This window comes from Gordionus sp. m RMFG-2023, chromosome 1, assembly GCF_954871325.1.
Source record: "Gordionus sp. m RMFG-2023 chromosome 1, tfGorSpeb1-WG-v2, whole genome shotgun sequence".
NCBI classification, from domain to species: Eukaryota; Metazoa; Nematomorpha; class Gordioida; order Chordodea; family Parachordodidae; genus Gordionus; species Gordionus sp. m RMFG-2023.
Genome location: NC_088775.1, coordinates 74,739,029 through 74,760,382, shown reverse-complemented (window position 1 = coordinate 74,760,382; position 21,354 = coordinate 74,739,029). Strand labels below are relative to the sequence as shown.

General features: G+C 24.9%; 1 protein-coding gene across 1 annotated transcript; it reads right to left on the bottom strand.

Moving 5' to 3' along the window:
- Nucleotides 1-68: 68 nt before the first annotated feature.
- On the bottom strand, nt 69-21,354 carry LOC135922472 (E3 ubiquitin-protein ligase ARIH2-like). The gene is made up of 14 exons (XM_065456837.1): nt 21,246-21,354; nt 21,155-21,201; nt 20,912-21,113; nt 20,766-20,868; nt 15,409-15,763; nt 12,145-12,263; nt 8,512-8,621; nt 8,218-8,335; nt 4,327-4,377; nt 4,179-4,224; nt 2,071-2,237; nt 1,763-1,909; nt 1,356-1,508; nt 69-281 (listed from the first exon to the last, which is right to left on the bottom strand). Exons 1-14 carry the CDS (start codon nt 21,287-21,289, stop codon nt 201-203), a joined length of 1,743 nt encoding a protein of 580 aa, XP_065312909.1. The 5' UTR covers nt 21,290-21,354; the 3' UTR covers nt 69-200.

The window sequence follows — 21,354 nt, the reverse complement described above, 5'->3', positions numbered from 1 at the left end:
AATATCTTTTTCATAATCAACAAAATATCATTATAATATATATATAATTTATAAATTTTTAAATATAATTTTCAAAAAAACAATAAATGTTTATTACTGGTTTTATTAACTCTCTACAATTTAAACGAAATAATAAGATTTGAGTCTTTAAATAATATTTATTTTTTTGTTTTTTATCCTTTAAATATAATAAATATTTTTTAAAAATTATCCCTTTCGTAAAATGATTTTAATAATATATTTCTTCGTTTGTCAACCAAATTCATCTGATTCTCCAGTTCCTTTTCGCAATTTTTTTTTTGAATTATTAATTTAAAAATGTAATATAATCGATATCACAATCAGAGACTTGTAGTGATTTCAAAAATCTGGGCTCAGCTTAAAAATTTGGACTAGGCCAATTTAAAAAAAATAAAATTAGTTGGAAAATAATATAACGGAGCGGAGCGTTTAATGTAGTTTTGTTAAATGACTCGATTAAGCCCATTTTTAAAGAGCAAAATCAAGATAATGGCCAAAATCATATTACCTAAACCTCGACATTTTATCAATAGTGTCTAAATCTTTCTGTCAATTATGAACGAAATCTCGAAGTTTGCGTCATACTTTTTAGGTTAAAATCTTGGATTAACACTTTTCAAAAATCGATAAAATCGAGCGATTTAACAACACTAGTTTAATATTAATTTACTGTTCATTTTTCAATTTTCCTTTAAAACAGATTATAACAAAATTTTAATAATTCCGGGCTGGTCCAAAAAATTATCGAAAATAAAAATTCGTACTTAAAATCGACTTTTGCAGGTCTCTGATCACAATATTTTGTTTACCTTATAAAGACAAGGCTAGTATGAATGTGAGTGTCCCTTTGAAATAAGAGGGTGGGGCAAAGCACATAAGCCAGACTCGAAAAATAGATTCTTTAGGTTCGAACCTACCCAAAGCTCATTGGTAAGTTTTCATAAGTCTAAGCTTAGCCCAAGGCTCGAATTTTTGTTAATAGCGGTAGGAAATATTATCTTAAACTCAAAATATATTATATTTTCTATTTTAATTATGCAAAATTAAAATATTCAGCAATAATTGATACCGATGTTTATCTGTTTATTACAAATATTAAATGAAATATTTCCCACCTTATTTTTTAAACTTTTCTTATTTTCGGGCGATTAAATTCACTAGAATGTTCATTGAAACCATCCATATTAAAGGAACAATATTAGTTTAAGAAGTCGATCAGTTCAAGACAACGCGAAATATAATTTAGACCTTCTAAAACACCAAGTTAACTAGTTCCCAATAAAAACATATCGGGGTGCCATTTTGGCCGGTTATAAAAAATGTTAGTTGCTCACAGCTTTATGGTTGATCTCAACTCTCTCCAATTTCCATGATAAATTTTCGAGCTCTATTTCTAATTGGGATAATTGTTTTTGAAATATGTATCTTTGCGGGTTAGGTGGCGCGAAATGTAAGTAAGGATAAGAATATTGAAGTGTGTGCCTGCACTATTTTTTAAAAAGTATAGGTATAAAGATAATAAATAAAAAATTTATCAGAAGTTATGATAGGTAAAAAAAATTATTTTATAATAATTAATTTTTTAAATTATTTTATAATTAATTTTTAAAATTATTTATATTATATTTTGACCGTCCATTTTGACAAGATATTTATACAAAAGGACTTTAAGAGTTTGGGATGAAAACTTAATAAGACATACATATAATATTTAAATTTAAAAACGTTTGAGAGGTAATACTTTAATCAACAGATCGGCAGCTTTAGATAGATATTGCCAATCTATCCAAGTGCCTTGGCATTGTAGCATTTTATCGTAGCTCCTTTGTTCGATGCATGATTTTATATTGAGTTCTTCCCATTCCAGAGATTTTTTATGATTTTCCCACTTTTAAAATAAATTTATAAAAAGAAATTTTACGAAAAAAATATATTAATATAAATTATAAACAATCATGCTAGTGCATTCATTTATGTTTTTGACAAATTTCGAATATTCAATACACCCCCCCCCCTTCCATAAAATTTAGTATAAAAATAATCTCTTACCCTAGAATAATAGAACAAATATCTTTCAAGGGTTGCCTTGGATATCTGTTTATTGCTATGAAAAGTTTGATATATCGAGTCTTGTGTGTTACTATCAGTTTGAAACACATGGTCTTCATTTTCAAAGTTAGAACACTGAGAATATTCCTTATTATGGGTCGACCAGTCTTTTTTTAGAAATGAGATTATAATATTGGACATTTTCCCCCAATTTTATAAATTAGGATTTGTTTGATATGTAAATTAGTAAAAATAGGCTTTTTTGGATATAGAATATTTGGTATTAATTCCTTATTCACCTAATTTTTGATCTAAAAAAATTACGTTAAGAATTTTTGCTTAAAAATTAAGCCTCATATCGGCTTTATGTAGTATATCGTCAGCCTAAAATTGGAGTGATCCACTCGACATTTTCAAAATTTTTGAGTTAGAAATGGATAATAACTTATTAATTCCCAATAATATATAAAATAAATACTAGATTAAAAAAATATTAATTTTCTGCCAGTTATAGCTGTCAAGTTTGCGCTATTTGCATAAAAGATGTGAATTTTACTTCATATGCATGGCCTATCCTATTATCTTATTTAATCACGTGTTGTATTTCACTTTTTTTAATTTTTTTGCTTTCCATATTGAATCGTAAAATATTTTCATTCCATATCTATTCCAAATTATTTTAATGTCATTTTTTATTATTTTAAAGTATTCTTAATATAGTTTTCATGTGTAATCTTTAAATAAAGTTACACAAATTGTATTAATTAATCATAATGAAATTTCACAATTTTTTAATAATTAACTTGCTCATAATTTAAATAAAAATTATATAAAATTAAATTTGATTAAATAATTGTTTTTAAAATTTAACACAATCACTTGCTCATAATTTAAATAAATTATTAAGCATTACTTGCTCATTAAATATAGTAAAAATTATTTTTTTTATTTTACCACGCCCTTCAACTTCTAGAAGCACGTGAAATGAAAGAAAAAGAGTATGGGAATGCCTTTATAAAAATATTAAAGGTGATTTGAAAACAAGGATGGTTCATAATAATCATTCTAATAAATTTATATTTCAATGTTAAAAAAAGTTAGTTAATGCAGATCAGAGTAAAATTATTCATGAGGCTTTTTGGAGCTTAGCTGATGAAGCTATAGGATATTTCTATAGCAAATTTACTATTAGGACTCCATGTAAGAGAAGGGTAAAAGATTTTTTAAATTATAAAAACTAATCATACTTATATTTTTTAAAGTGGAAAATGTTAAGTTAGAGTTTGCAGATAATTTTTCTTACAAACACTTGACATAATTAATAAACATATTAGTTATTTCTTTAAAAATTTATACCAAAATACTGGAACTAATTTATCTCTAGAAAAGGTTAAAATACTAAAAATGTTATTTCTGATGGAGATTTCATCATTGATCACATAAACACTTTGAGGGAAAAATCTCAATTATAAAATACCTTATGATTTATATTTTAAAAAATGTGATGAATTATGAATTCCTGTTAAAGATCATTATTACATGAATAAATTAGAAATAATTAAGATATAGTGTTAATTTCGATGATTTGAAGTTATTATTTGAATATATTTATTAAATTCTAATAAAAAAAATGTATATGGAGCATTGCATTTTGAACGTTAAAAAAAATATCGTAAATTGTTATATTTTCACTTGCATTTTGATTTTATCAAATAAATTTTATATTTAAATATTTTGAGCAAAAATTTTTTAAGAAATAATTAATTAACAATATGATAAATTATTTCTGAAATTTTTAATTAAATTGATCAATAAGTTTTTCCTATATTTGATTTTAAACTTTAATATTAATTTATTATTTAAACATTTGCGCAAGTGGAGCACTCCAATTCTAGGCCGACGATATATAGTGGTCAGAATGATTTCTAAGGAGCGATTGTTCTATTAGTTTAAATAATTAAATATAGATATTGAGCATAAATAAATTTTGTTGAACAAAATTTTTAGCGACTAATTTAAAATAAAGGATTACAAGTGATAATATTAATCCGACAGATTTTCTATAATTGACAATTTGAGCTTAAAAGAAAAGGAGCATATATTTTAACCTTTGAGACACATCCAACAAAATTCATGTTTGCATTCACGGCACGCCTAATATTATTATAAATATTATGAAAATAATGTAATAATGGAAAAGTTGAAAAATAAATATAATTTTTAAATAAAAATAAGTAAATCGATTTAATAATATACCATATGATTGCAACCACCATTTTTTTCGATGCTGACAAAACATTTTGGGCACTGATTTTTTTTAAAAAATTAAGTGTTTTATTGACAATGATGATATAATGTCAAATAAAAAAAGAGGGAAAATTTACTAAATTAAAAATTATTGTGATAAATTAGGAATATTACCAAAAACTAAAAAAAAATATTTTTTGGTCCCGTATAAGAATTTTAAAATATCTTAAAATGTTTAATTTTATTTTATATACCACTTTTCATTAATACTTTACTTATATATTTACTCAAATTTAGATGAAAATAGAAGAAATTTCAACTCTTCTCAATTTGATTTTAGTTTAATATTATAAAAAGATTATTAGGCTGAAATATATTTGTGTTCACCCTCTCTCAAACATTGATAAGGGCGGGGCGTCATTGCCACCGCGGCAAAGGAAAAATAGAATGATATTTCATGATTATCTTTATACTAGTTGTCCTACCTAACCACGTTGATTATTGGGGTCACAAGAACAAAATTTTATTCTAATAACATATTTAAACCCAAAGAAGGCTTTTATTTCCATAGCATTTATTATTTGAGTGCTAAAATCAAATATCTTTGATTAATAAGCTCGATCAATTGATTGACTTAAGGTAATAATGTGTTGTAATAAGCGTAGTTGGGGGTGGTCATATTCTTAGTAAATTTACAGAATTTTGTATATATAATTTAAATCCTGGGCCCGAATCATTGTTTATAAAAGTTCGGTTACGGTTCAGCAAAAAATTAAAAGGCCACGGTTTGGTTGAGCTGCTTAAATGTTAAAGGATTTGATATAAATTTTCAAAATCCGAAAAGCTTCATAGTTTTTTTAAAATTGTTTTATCAGTAAAAATAAAAGTAGTATGTGTCCATTTGCAAATTATTTTATCATGAAAGTTAACCCTTTCGGTCGCGGTAGTGCAAATATAAAACCACCTTTTAACCTTTATATCTTCTAAAGGAGTTGATGTTGATCATATAAAATGAAACCACCACGAATATATATTAAAAGATATTCTTTTTCATATGTTTGTGGAGGAGTTACTTTTTAATTTTTTTTTTCGCACCTTTATTTCAAAATACGTTTTTTACGGTGATTTTTCTTAAAATTCCAATTTTAATTATAAGTAAGTATATTTATCAAATTTTTAAATATATATATTCCTCACTATTTTATCTATCTTTCTAATATTTATTTTTGCTCAAATAAATAATATTTATATATTATTTTGATCTTTTTAATGTGGTATATTAAACTAACCACTGCCACTTAACAACAATATTTTTAATATTTATTTTTTTAAATAATTGATAAATTTTGCCAACTCATTTCGCAATAATTTTAGCTTGTTATATATATGGATGATTATCTGGACATTCCATCTGAAGGTTCTTCGTTAGACAACTCATCCACTGATTCCGAAGATGATTATGAATCGGATACACGTTACCAAATTGATAGTGATGATTATGAATCGGATACACCTTATCAAATTGAAATTGATCGATTTAAAAAAGAAAGGTATATATGCTGCCGGAACACTAAACAAAAATAGGAGATACTTGCCCATAAAGAATATGGAAACAAAATTAAAAAGAGGTGAGTTTGACTGGAGAAGTGACAAAAATAATATAAGTATAATTAAATGGCGAGATAATCGTGACGTATTTATAATGTCCAATTATATTGATCCGAGATCAGTGGATACTGTGAAGAGAAAAAATAAAAAAGGGGAAGTATTTGACGTAAAATGTCCAATAATGATAAAGATGTATAATAAATATATGGGGTCTGTTGACCATTTCGACCATTTAAAGTCTTTATATGAAATTTCGCGAAAGTGGCGAAAATGGTGGCTACCAATATTCTTTTGGCTGATAGATGCGGCGATTATCAATTCATTCATAATATACAATATTCTTACAGATAATAAACTCTCATCGAAAGAATTCCGAAGACAAATAATTGCTAGCGAATTGGCATACTGTAAAAATGTTAATAGGGATGATAATATTCATAATGATAATAATTATATATCAATGCAAAGAAAAAATAATAAACCTTATATCCTTCCAGAAATTAGACTAAAAAACTCAGCTCATCAACCTCAGGCAGGAACCTCACGAAGGTGTACCTTCTGTAGTACAAAGTTAAATCCCAGAAGAACAAGGTGGTCGTGCAAATCATGCAACGTACCACTATGTCTAAATAAAAATAGAAACTGTTTCGAAAGTTTCCATAAGGTGTCAATGATATGAATTTAAAACCACCAGGGAGAGCCGCCATTTTGAATTAAAAAACTTTTTTCGTGTGTTTTATATTATATTATACTAGAATCAATAAAAAAATTACTAAATATCGTGTTGCAACATATTAATTTTATGAGGGAACCTAAAGGGTTAAATATTAAAATATAAAAAAATTCCCAAAATTATCCAAGAGACATTCACTTAAAATTGAATAAAACTCGGAATAAACGTTAAAATATTTAATAATATATATATAGAATAAACGGTTCAATTAATCCTGATTTAAACTAAAAAAATATTCTCTGACTACCTCCACACACTTCCTCAAAAAATGAAATAATGAGTTATTTATAAACAATAATTGAAACATAAATAAACGTAACTTAAAATGTAAAGCTAAAATTATTATTTAAATGTAAAAAGACCAAAGGCCTAAAAACATGTCTAAAACCCTCGATAAGATTTTTGAGAAGAAAGCTATTCAGAAAGCCCGCCTCCTCCTCTAGATTATTTGTTATGGTTTTATGCGTATTGCAATTTTATATGTAACCTCTTTAACTGTATTCATTTTTATAAGTAGCATTGAGAGCATCATATAAATATTTTAGATGTTTAACAAAATTTGAGAAAGCTGACTAGATCCATTAATTTATTTTTTAACAGACATCTTAGTTAACACTTTGCCATAATTTTATCATTACTAATATTATTCAAAATTTTTTCCGAGTATATTTAATTTGAATAGATAATCTTATCCTTATAATCTAATTTCTCATGATTCGATCGTATTAATTTATAATTAGTAAAGTAATAAGTTTAAAAAAAGTGTCAAATATGCAAAAAAAAACTTGGGGAATTTTATTTAATATTTTAATGAATAATATAATTTGTTTGCTAATTACATTTATTTGTATTAAAGTGACAAATATAAAAATAAAAAAGTCTGGGTATCTCTTTAAAATTTAAATAGATTAAGATTCAAGATAATTTTAAAAGATAAATTCAAAATAAAAAAGTATCACATCTAATATACAAGAATCGGCTGTGTTTATATCATATTATGAACGAATAAAAAATTTTAAATATATAAAGTTGAGATCTGCAAAGCGGGTTGAGCCTAATATTTAAAAAAAAATCGGACCATGCCGGGCTTAAATTTTTAAGCATAATATCATTTAATTTTGTAAAATAAATTTTAAAATTTTTGTAAGAAAAAGAGCCAATATTTTTTAATTGAATATTTTTACAATTTTAATATGAAATTTTTCTGTATTTAAATAAATTAGGACCGGATCTACAAATAATTTTTATTTTAACTTTGGCATGAGCTTTTTGAAGTAAATAAAAATAAATATTGTTAAAGATCGGGTCGGACAAATTTTTTAAAAAAAAATTCGGGCCAGGCTTAAAAAATTAGGTGCAGATCATTTATATAAAGTATTAATTTGAATAGGTACTTTATAATTAACAAATATTAAAATTAAAAGAGCAATTATAATGGAAACTTATTCTATACTACTTTTAGCGATTAAGGAACTCTTCCTAAATAATTGTAAAATATTTTTAAAATTAGCTTAAATAAGAATTTTAGTGCAAAATATAATAGTAATGTCTAATATAACGTCTTTGGTGTTGGCTCTTAGATAGTTTAATGTTTCGGAATCATCGCTGCATTTCTTGGTCCATAAGGCTATGGTGAGACAATCGCAAGGGGCGTGGTAAGGCTCGCGACATAAAAAGCTTAAAAGAAAATGATAAATTTATTTTTTTTAAAGAAATTGATAAATTTATTTTTTTTAAAGAAATTGATAAATTTATTTTTTTTAAAGAAATTGAATTTATTTGAACATATATAAGACATTTTTTAAAAAAATGTTTGAGAGATTCAAGAATATGTTATTTTTTAAATTAAAAACCAAAATTGAGATTGACAATTGTCACAGATAATTTTCTTCGGAAGGGATTCGTTGGATTGCATGTAAGCTTCGCAAGATAGATTAGGACATTTGGTTAGTTTAGGATGAGCCTAAAACAATTATAATAATTTAAAAAGAATAAAAGTTTAGGCTTAAATCAAATTTTATAATAAAATAAATTTGAAAAAAAATCTCAACATAAATAAACCCCAAGTATATTAAATAATAAATACATTTATTTTATTATATTACATCTATCTTCATAAGAAATGTATTAATAAAGGTTTAATTGGTAATATTGAATAACTAAAAGGATTTTATCATAATAATTATTAATATATACGACCATTTATGATAATAATACATTCTAAATATGTAATTTAAATTATAATTGAATATATAATAAAAAAAATTTAAATAAACAAGAATTAGTATTTATAAACTGTACCTGAATTTTTCTAAGTATCAAAAATTTACAATAAATAAAATAACAGAAAATATAATTTTATATTTAGGATTTATTAAGAAAAATCATTTAAAAATTAACGCATATAAAATCCTTTATAGTAATAAATAGGGATGTACCGATATTTTATATCGGATCGGGCCGATCTTTCACCTATTTTCAAATATCATCAGCAAATATTATAAAATTTCCCGATCTGATCCGATACAAAATGACGTTTATAACAAAAATAAAATATTATAAAATTTTTAAAAAAAGTTACATCCAAAAACCATTTATTTTTATAAATAAAATCGAAATCCTATTTATGTTTAATTTTTTATATAGTAATAATTAGTTAATAAACATTCTTCCATATTTTTATTTTTTTTTACATTCTGTTTATAAAAGTGTGCAATAATCTCTTCAGAATCTGTTTTTAATAAAGCTAGTGATATAGTCCCCATTAGTGTTGTTAATCGGCTCATTTGAGCAGATTTTTTTAAAAACGGCTAACTCAATATTTTAGCTTGAAAAATATTGCCTAAGCCTCGAGATTTTGCTAATAGATGTCTAAACCTTTGTTCCTTCTATAAAAAAATCTTTAGGCTTCCGTAATATTTTTCTAGATTAAATTAGCCGTTTTTAAAAATCGGCTCAAAACGAGCCGTTTAACAACACTAGTTCCCATCGCCGCAGACTGACCTCTGATAAATTGGAAATTTTGGTATTTCTAAAAAGAAATCTTCGATATATTAATTTTAAATATTAATTTAAATATTTATTTCAAATTTTATAATATATTTGTTTATTACTGTAAATAGATTAATGTTAATACTTATTATATAAATAAGTGATTTTTCAATAAAATATTTTATATACTTTTAGAATTGCAATTGAATTGAATATAAACTATAACTGATCATTATAATATATTTAAATGACATATGTTATAGTTAAATTATAAATGTTATACTAAAAAAGTATACTAAAAAATTGGTATCTTTACAGAATACAAAATTCGATATGATATTGCGGTAATTGGCCGATATCAATTTAATATCGGGTACATCGGATCAGATCGGCCTCCAAAAAGTGGTATCGGTACACCTCTAGTTATAAAATTAGTAATAATAAAAACACATATGTAAAATATAGTAGAATGAGGTATAATAAAATGTTTATATTTGAAACAAAAACTAATAATATTTAAAATACAAAAAAAGAAGTAGAGATGTACCGATACCACTTTTTGGAGGCCGATCCAATCCGATATTCCAGATATTAAATTGATATATCTAATTTTGTATTCTGTAAAGATACAATGGTTTTAATTCAATATACTTTTTATTAGTGTAACATCTATATTGAAATTTGAAATTAATATATCGAAGATATCAGAGGTCAGTCTGCGGCGATGGGAACTGTTAATATCACCAGCTTTACTAAAAAAGATTCTGAAGAGATATCGAGTACTTTTATAAACAGAATGCGCAAAAAAATAACAATATGGCAGATTGTTTATTAATTAATTATTATTATTAAAAAAATAAATATAAAAATGAATTTCGATTTTATTTATAAAAATAAATGATTTTCAAAAATTTTATAACATTTTCTTTTTGTTAAAAAAACCATTTTTTATCGGATCGGAAAATTTTATAATATTGGCAGATAACAGATATTTTAAAATAAGTGACATATCGGTTAGATCCGATCCGATAAAAATATCGGTACATTCCTACAAAGAAGTAAAATTGACGCAAATCATGACTTATTTTTTCTAAATTATTGATTTAAACATTCCAACCCTAAAATGGTTATAACAATATTTCGAGTGATAAGACAATAAAAAAAAAGTTTTTTTCCATTTCAGTTAGAAATAGAGTTTTCGGAATGATGAAAACCACATATTAAACAACTTTATAAAGCTCATAATGTAAGGTAAAAATTTTTCAAAGAAATATAGTCAATTATACAATCAAAATTTTCCATAACTATGCGTTTATTTAAAACTAAGCATATATGTTGAATATATTTTTATAGTCATCGGTCAGAAAAATCGAATTGATTTAAAAAAGACCTTGGATTGGCTCGTCATTGCAAACGGTTTTCAGTGTGGAATATTATATATAAAAAAAATTAAAAAGATGAACAAGCGACATAAATTTGTTTAAATATCAACTTTTAAAAACTTTGGCCCTGTTCGAAATATTTTTCATCAAGCTGGGTTTCGCTAATCTCCAGCATCTTTAATTTATTTCTTTTAAATCGAAAGAAGCTTAAAAATTATCTTAATAATAACTAGCTCCTTATTATCTTGACCCGTTTATGATCGGTCACTTTACTATTTAAAATAAGTATAAGATATTATATTTGTTAAATGGGTCGTTTTTTTGTGTTCAATTGTAAATTCATTTATTTTTGATTATTTTGCGTAATCATTCTTTTAATATATTATTATTTGTAAAAGAAATAAAGAAAGTAATTACAAAAATTATTTATTTCATGTTTTTAAATTAATTATATTATTAATCAATTTATATTTATTTTTAAGATAAAACGAAATAAATCATTATTATTTTTCTTCCAAATTTATTTTTATAGCTCTTTTTTTAAGTATCCGATTATTTCGTTTTTTTTCCTCTTAACAAAATTTATAGGATATAAAGAGCATAAAAAAGGAAAAAGTAAAATAAAAAGGAATAAACCAAGAAACAAGGCAAAAACTATAATTACATTGATTGGAACGTTATTAAAAATTAGTCGTGTTTGAAATAATATTTAAGTTAACCAAAACTTAACAAGTGCTTAAATATGTCCGTAGCATTATATCGGTTATTTATTGGTCTGGTATTTGATCTTCATTAAATGATACAAAATACTTTTATGCATATTGATAAAATCAAATTTCTATTTATCATCAATTATAAAACTTTTTTGATCAACCATTATATTCAACTCATGCTAACTAATAATTTTAGGTTGAATATATAGTAAAGGTGGTTAATGTTTCAGAGACCTTTTCAAATAAATTTTTTGGCCAGGCCCGAAATTTTTTTTTTAAATTAAAGATTGAAGAGATTTAGCAGATAATTCATTATAAAGGGAACTAATGAAGGTTATAAGTTTTAGTTAGCAATTATTATTCTAAAGATAAGACAATAAACATTTTAAAAAAAATTCACTTTAACAATTTCGTTGAGAAGTCTCGATTTGTAAGAGTCTTTAATCGTTCGGGAGAGGTAGGATTCTATAAAGTCGAACGTGACTTCCATTTCACAATCAGTGTGCATGCAAGTTATACCTATTGACAATAGTAATAATAAATAATGTCAAAATGTGTCTTGCACATAAAGACCCGGACAAATAGACAATAAAAATACCTCTGTTCAAAAAGACACATAAAGAATACCCAATTTTAAATAATTTTTTTAAATGCTAAGAATAAGGTAAAATTTTTAAAAACTTCTTCCACAAATAGATATCAATTTTCACTTAAAAAATATTTTGCTAATAATGCGTAGTCATTATGCATTGTTGCATACATTTTTATAAAAAAAGCGGTGCACATAAGTAAAATAATGAGGTAATTAATGTTAATTAGAGTTTGACACTACAAAAGAAAACTCGTTTTAATGAAAATTGTTTGTCGTTGTAAAAAAATTTTTAAAATACCCAGGCCGGGCCGTATTTTTTTAAAAAAATTATACAACATGAATTATTATATTCTTCAATTAGATATGGTTATAATGATTATATATAGTTATGATTAATATAATGTTGGGTGAAAGTTAACACTAACTAACACTCATAGTATCTAGTAACTATTACATAATTTAAATAGTTTTCCTGACATGGAATAAATACGCAAAGGATAATAGGTAATAAATACATTATTATATAATATATGTTATATTTTTTATTAATTAAAATATAAGTTTTATTTTTTTTATAAATACAATTAATATAGTATATTTTCAAAATATTATTTACACAAATTTTTTTATAGTATCAAATACTAAATATCTGTTTAGAATAAAAATAAATAAAATATGTAGTAGTGTTGTTACGACTCGTTTTGAGCCGATTTTTAAAAACGGCTAACACAGTATCTTATCCAGAAAAATATTACGTAAGCCTGAAAATTTTGTTGATGGAAGGAGCAAAGGTCTAGGCATATAGTATCGAAATTTCGATGCTTAGTCAATATTTTTCTAGCGAAAATATTGAGTTAGCCGTTTTTAAAAATCGGCTCAAAACGATCCGTTTAACAACATTAGCTAAAATGCTTGCTTATTAAATGATAATATCGCCGAAAAATATGATAAAATACCGATTAAATGAATTTTTTGTATATATCATATCGAATATAATTTAAAAAAATTCCGAGCCGGGCCTAAAAAAAATTTTTTTTAATCCGGCAGGCGGTGTAAATGGTACCTCTAATATATACAAAAAAAATAACAAGGATTAGGGAAATGGTAGCTAGCCGCATGGACGTAGGTCGTTAAATTTTTAAAACAATTAATTTTATAAATATTTTAAAGCATCCTGGTAGTATAATGAGCAGGAAACTAAATTAATGCATCTTAACTATTCGCGACCCATTTTTGAAAGGAACCTTTTTTTGAAGCAAGCCATCATCGGCCGTTAGTTCAGGGTTAGAGATGGCATCAAGCCAACGTGGAAACGGAGTAATGTTTAATAAAATTTATTTATTAGACTTTTAAAATAAATATTTTATGAATATTTTTAAAGCATCCCAGTAATGTAATTAATAGATGTCCATCTGATTTTTATGTTTATGCATTTGATTTTTGATGGGATTCATTCCTTGGGACCTCTTTTCTGAATTAAATCAGAACCACCAGTTGACTAAGAGTGAGAGATAGCAAAAATTCAGCTGGGAAAAACGAATTTAATCATTGTTTGGCAAATTCAGCACGAATACAGAGGTAGGGTTAACAAATACATATTTAGTTTAATAAAATATTGTTTAGTAGATTACATAATAATAATTTTTACCCTGAGGTCTCAGTGTATAATAAATAATAGGGATATGCCAATATTAAATATCGGGTAGCATCGATATTTAGCGTTTCCAAAAATATAGAATCGAGCTGATACTTTTTAAAAAACCGATCGGATCCGATATTTTTTTTATTACTCTTGGTTAATTTATAAATTGTATATATATTTTTTTTAATTTTATAAATAATTTCACATAATAATAAATTAATGAAAGTAACTAAAATACAATTTATTTGTCGTAATGAAAAAAGAGTTAAAAATTATGCATTATTTTTGTTATATTATCTGCAACAAGATAAGGATTATAAAATATCTGACGAATAAAATTCAGCCAGTGTTGTTAAACGGTTCAATTTAGCCAATCAAGATTTAGGCCAAAAGTAAATTATTCAAGTTTATTTACCTTTTCCATAGAGGGCAGAAAGGTTTGGATTTTTATAGGCGAAATTTAGAGACTTAGCTAATAAATAGTCTAAAGCTGTTTAATAACAAACACTACTTACACTCATAAATACTGCAAATATTTTAAATGAGATTATTAACTTTTGGAGAATAAACCACTTAATCATTTGTGAAAGTTAGTTGGGATTTTTAAAATAAAAACACTGATATTTTTGTAAATAAAAATCAATATAATTATCGGATCGGTAATGGATCTGTTTTTAGTAATATAGTATCCGTGAAAATCGGCACAGTCCTAATAAATATATTTATTTTTAATAAAATCCCCCTTCTAAAAATTTAATTTTTTTTTTATTAACTAGGTGTCTTTATGTCCGAAGATACCTTTGTCCGGGTCTTATTGTCCAGCGAGATTCCGATAATAAATATGTATTTGTAAGATAAAACATAAGAATTTTTTAAAATGCATAATCGAGGAGATATTTTAAATAAAATTGTCAATAGATGCATGTCGATAGCACTCGGAACAAAAACAAAATAATATTTTTGGAGAACACCCCCCCCCCCCAAATAAAAAAAAATCATATCAATTTTAATAAATTAAAGTTTATTTCTTAATAAAAATTTTTTAAATAGGTAATGAGAAAGAAAAAGATACATTATAATTATTGAGGTATAATATAAATTTATAGGCTTGATTATTATAGGATTCGATAAAAAAATCATATCAATTTTAATAAATTAAAGTTTATTTCTTAATAAAATTTTTTTAAATAGGTAATAATAAAGAAAAAGATACATTATAATTATTGAGGTATAGTATAAATTTATAGGCTTGATTATTATAGGATTCGATTTCCAATTCATTTAAAATAATCTGATTTAACAATAAAATTGAAATTATTTTTTTTACAAGCTATTTTTTTTAATGTAAAGGGATAGTGAGGGAAGGAGATTCTTGACTAAAAACCTATAGCATATTAATCGCCGATCTACTATTATAAAGAATATTTTACCACCAGTTCTCTTTAAACCCAAAGGCGTTTTATTGTTCGGAAAGTTGTAAATAACGTTTATTTCACTTTCATAGGAGTTTAATAAATAGTTCGAGGTGCTAAATGAAGGGTTCTTGTAGGTTGATCTCAGAGGTCTGGTATTTATGGAAGGCGCTAGATTGTAATTATTTTCTTTATGGATATAATAGTCGTTTCTTTTTCGATCAGTACTAATTGTGAGATCGGGATCGTGGAAAGTCGCTTCCGAAACCTTAGTTAGTTTAAGTCCAATATACGTTTCCCAACATTGCAAGCAGAAAGAATGTCCACATGACAAAGCTGCTACATTTAGATTTGTCAGGCACACCTCACAGATCTATATATTTTTTAAAAATAAAATTAGCATTTTTTCCTAAAACATATAAAAGTGCAATTAAGGCTGTGTCCTAAATATATTGAAAACACCTCAAAATTTATAAATTTTCGCAAATTAAAAAAATTATGGAACATGCCCGAAATCTTCCATTATTTTGTCATAAAAATTACACAAATAAATAAATTTTGAAAATTTTTTATTCAAATTTATTTATTTCTATTATTTAATTTTAAAAAATAAATTTTTGTATGACTAAAAATAATTTAGAACGCTATTTTATTTTTATACATTGTAATAGCTTATGTTAATTTTTTTCTTCAAAATTATATTTTTTATATTTCGGATATAGCCTAAATTAATTCAAAAACATTATGAATTATTTTGTATTAGTTTACAGAATAATTCAATGACGTATTTAGTGGGGGAGAGGCAATGATGGAATTTCCAATTTGAGCTCTACTTCCTTGATGAAAAAAAACATTTTTTAAAATAAATATTTCTTTTTTGTATTTGAATAATTTATACAATTTGGTATTAAGATAATTCGATGCTAAATGTTCATGATAAGCGGCCATTAGTTAAAATTTATGTATTATTAGAATTATTTTCTCTTTTCTAGAGAGGATCCATACCCTTAGCCTTTACTTACTGAGTTCTCTTTCAATGTTCCCGCATATCTTTTTAATTGAGTTTACAAGACTGTCTGCAGCTGTCATATAAATTTATGATTACACCGTATAATTAAAATATCATTTAATATATATTTCGCAATTTTGTTCTCTTGTGGCGATAAAATATATTTTAATCCTGAAAATGCTCTTTCGAACGAACCCTGCATAACTTGGTACAGACATGGCGTGGCTAATAAATAGGTTTCTTCGGGTTCCTTTAATTCCTTTTCCCAATACGTAAAAATATCGGTGTTTATTTTTTATGTTCAATACCGTTAAACGAATTTATAATGATACCTATTAATCTCTTTTGTTTTGTAATGTGTGATTAATTTTGACTTTTGTTATTTTCTTTCATTTGCAATAAAGATTCAAAATCGTCTTCGGGGTGGGATAATTATTACGACTTGTACTAATAGAAGTAAATTATATATCATTGTACCCTGACCAAGTGCCTCAATGCCAAGTTTGCATAAAATGTTTTATTATTTTCGTCATTTGATAATAATATTTGATATCCAGAATCAATATATAGAGAAGCATAGAATGGATCTCATGGAAGAAAATTGGAAAAATGTAGTATAAAATTCTTTCATTTTACAAGTTAAATAAATTTATTTGAAAAGAAAATTAAAAAATATGGAGATGATTTTGATCAAATAGGTTAAAATATATTGTTCCAAAAAATAACGTCTCAAGAAATATGCTAAATGAATAAGATGCAAAAAAATGTAATTTTTCACTGCTCTGAAATAAATATGATTACACCTTAAGTTCATCTTTTTTTTTGAAGAGCTGTCAACAATAATGAAGATTTAAAATTGAAAGAATATCCTATTGTATTATAGAAAACAAACACAGAAGCGTGTGATCCAATCAGAGAACTCAATTTGTATATTATAAATTAGTGGCCCAGATCAAAGATAATTTTTTTAGGATTCACTCTTCTGTATTAATTTTTGGACATCAAAGATCCAGTGTTTTTAGTTCAGATGCCTCTGAGATCTTTCTTCCAGATATTCCTTTAAAATAATGCTGGAATATATAGCGTCAAATTTCCTCAAGCTCCCCCATAGATCATTAGAATAAAAAATTTTAATTAAATTATTTAGAAAATATTATTAAAGTAAAATAAATATAAATAAAATAACAAAAAAAAGAAACGTAAAAAGATCGGATCCGATTTTTACAGGTATCGGCCTGATCTGATATTTTCAAAAGTTAAATATCAGTGCTGATCCAATTCGATATTTAATATCGGCACAGCCCTAAAAATAACCATTTTTCTTAAAAAATTCGGATTAATATTTTTTATTTTCAAATGAATAAATAAGATTTTCTAAAATTGAACGAACGTAAAAAAGGAACGCGTTCGTCAAAAAAAGAACGTCGTTCATCATTTTTTTTCAAAAAACCAATTTTGTTCACGAACGTTCATTTTTTGAATGAGTTAGTTTACATCAGTAATTAGAAATATTTTCTACTTGAGAGAATCCTTACCCTTAGTTTTTAAAGTAAATTTCAAGTGAAAAAAACTGAATAGGTTAATAGAAAATCTTAGTGTATTAAATAGCTGGTTTTACACGCGCCCCTGGTTTTTAATGGAAAAATGAACCAACCCAACCAAATGGTCGATATATTTTGTTCAATCATATTTATATGCATCAAAGACGAATATTTATTAGCATAAAAGTAATTATCTTTAATAATATTAGATTCCTTTTTAAAAAATTGCTCTCTTCTTATAATCTGAAAATATTGTATAATTTTTAATTTATACTAACAACTCGAGGTTGTGATCGTTAACCCAATTTAAAAACTAGAGGACGAGTAGTTCAATATTCACACATAATCGAGCCAACTATTGGCCAACTAACTAGAGCCAAATATGAACGAATCAAACTCCTAAGCCGACTCGAGCCAAAGCTATATCATCTAGTCGGCTTGAGTCTAAGCCAATCTTTACGACTTTAAGTGAGGCCCATAAAATTATTAATTAAATAAACATATATTACCCGCATTTTTTTTTAATGATATATGAATTATAAATATCTAAAAAAACGATAAATTCCTATAAGTATTCCCGATGAAGATAATTATTTTGAATTTGATGCTAAATATTTAATTAATATTGAATTGAACCACTCGTCCTCTAGTTTTTAAATTGGTTTATCGATCAAAACTTGAGTTTCTAATGTAAAGTAAAAATTATCAAATATTTTCAGTTTAATAAGAGAACAATTTTAAAAGTAATCTTAAAGTTAATTATTTCTATAATATTGAAATACTCGTCCTCTATGCATAAAAATATGATTGAACAAAATATTATAAATATTATATTAATAAGTTAGTTTCGGATTTGGTCAACCAGATCAACCCATTTGGCTGAGTTGGTTCTAGTTCATTTTTTGACCAAAAATCATCTAAATCAACCTAACCAAACAATTTAACCACACTGGAAAATCAATTCACAATTCATTTTGAAAAAAGAAATTAAAAAAATGTATAAACCTTTATGGCATATTCAAAATTTAAAGGGTAGGAATTTTATAGATGCTGAAATACTTTGTCAAATTAGAATATTAAGATTTAATAATTCTTTTTCCTTCAATAAATAAATTAAAATTGAGATATTCAGATTCCCCATGGATTCCATACCCCAATACAATAAAATTCATTTTAAAGTAGAAAAGTATATCATTAATTTATTTTAAAAAATATACTTTCTGTAAAAAAATTATTGGGATGAAAGATTTAAGACAACCATACATGGTATAGCCTCTTTGGAATATGTCCCATCTTAGAAATAAAAAAGGACACCATAAAAATTAAAGAAAGGATACAGGCATGTAGCAAGAAATATTCTATATAAAAGGATAATTTTTTTTTGGAAAATTAAAGATTTAATATAACTAATCAATATAAAATTTATACCAAATGGTAAATACAAAATATTTAAGAACAAATAATTGTTAAAAAATATTAGCTATAACTGGTATCATAGAAAAATATAAGAAATTTAAATTTCTTTGTAATTGTGCCAATTTTTCAATAATTTGTTCTAAATGGTGATTAAATCTCGATATTAAGTTAAAAGCTAGTTCATTCAGTTAATTTTATATGTTTTTAATCTTCACAATGAAAGATCCTCTTTGTGCTCATACTAATTGCTATTATATCCAAAATATATAGTAATTTTAATATACATATTTGAAAAAAATTCCAAAATATATTTTAAAGTATGCAATGCTTTTATTGAATTTCCTGGAGGACTAAATGTTAATATTAATCTTTTATACCAAGATTTAAATTCTGAAATTAAATGGCTTTTAGATACTTATATCTCTAAGCAAATTCATCTAAATGTTTAATTTTTTCAATATCAAGATTTAATAATCCTAAGAAGGATTTAAAGGTAATAGTATTTGTAAATTGGATAAAGCCATTTGATGAATCACAAATTGTTCATTGATTTGAGTCAAAAATGGAGTAATCAATTGAGTTCATATTTAATTTCCCTTTTACCTCAGTAATCACATAAATCTCTTGAAATGGTCAATGTTATCTCCTAGTTTTCCAAGGTGTAATAAAATAATATTCACAATTCTCATAACTTCAGCCAAATCCATATTATTTTTTTGAAAGATATTGCAAAAAATTGAGTAATTAAATAATTTATTAATACATTTTAACAAAATAAATTGGCTGTTGGAATCTAATAACATATCTATTTCAGATAAAATATCTGGTTGAGGCCATTCTTATATTCCCCAAGGGGATTCAAAATAGGCACTTCTAGATTCAAAAATGCTGTAACAGATTGATGTTGATGACTATCTTGTCAGGCATGTTTTTTGCAGTTTATTTTTGTCTATAGCAAGAGAAGTCAGAATAAGCCTATTCAGAAAATTATGTCTGTTTGGATATCTGAATATTTCAAAAATGTTAGATGTGTTATTTAATCATAATTATTAATAGATCCAAAATTAGATAGAATTTTTACTCATCTATGATTAAGATTTAAAAAATTGTAAAATAGAGCTTAACTAAAATAAGAATTCCAGTAAACTAAAAATCCCTATGAATCCACTATTAAGCAGTACATATTATATAAAAATGATCAAAGATTCACATTTAGCTCTTTAATATAATTTAGAAAATAAATTTTTTAATTTAAAAAAAAACTGATATGTAAAAAAGAGAATCCCCCCTAATTATAGACTATTTTAATATTAATATAGATATAAGTTTATCTCTTCAATGTGATTATCTACACTAAATATGATAATATTTGAAAATGTTATAATAATAAAATGTTTTAAAATAATTACTTGATTCTTTATATAATTTGTATTGTCAGTGGTAGAAGATAATAATTTTAATATTTGACAAAGAATATAAAAATTGGTAATTTTGGTGGTTGATTGAATGATTCTAAGGATAAATATGTAAGAACAATAATAATGATTTTGATTACTCTTGCTTAATTCTGGATATGTTCCATTTATAACTTTGTAATATATGTAAGCATTGCCATTGATTAATCAAATTTTCACAGAGTAAAAGAGAGTTAAGTATTTTAGTATATTTTATCATATCATATTCAATTAATTCCCATATATGTTGATCACTTAAGTGTTTATAAGGTAATATATCAATATCAGTCCCAAAAGAAATATCTATAATATAATATAGATAATATTTTATAAATTGAAAATACTTTCTTTGTTATTATAGATATCATTGAAATCAATAAATTCTTCAAACCTAATATATATATAATAAAAAATGAATATAGCAGCTTAAATTACCCATGAATATCATCATCAGGTTCAGAACTGTCTGAACAATCCATTAAAATTTGAATTCCAAAATCAACTCATATTTTTTGATCAGCAAAAGAAATGAACGTTTGTCCTA

Bases quoted from the DNA above. Each gene is read 5' to 3' on its own strand.
- LOC135922472 (XM_065456837.1), bottom strand. From the start codon at position 21,289: ATGGATTGTTCAGACAGTTCTGAACCTGATGATGATATTCATGG. The intron at 20,869-20,911 runs GTAATCAAAATC...ATTTATCCTTAG, and splicing joins ATATCCAGAATTAAGCAAGA to AATCATTCAATCAACCACCA. The intron at 1,910-2,070 runs GTAAGAGATTAT...TTATTTTAAAAG, and splicing joins ATTTGTTCTATTATTCTAGG to TGGGAAAATCATAAAAAATC.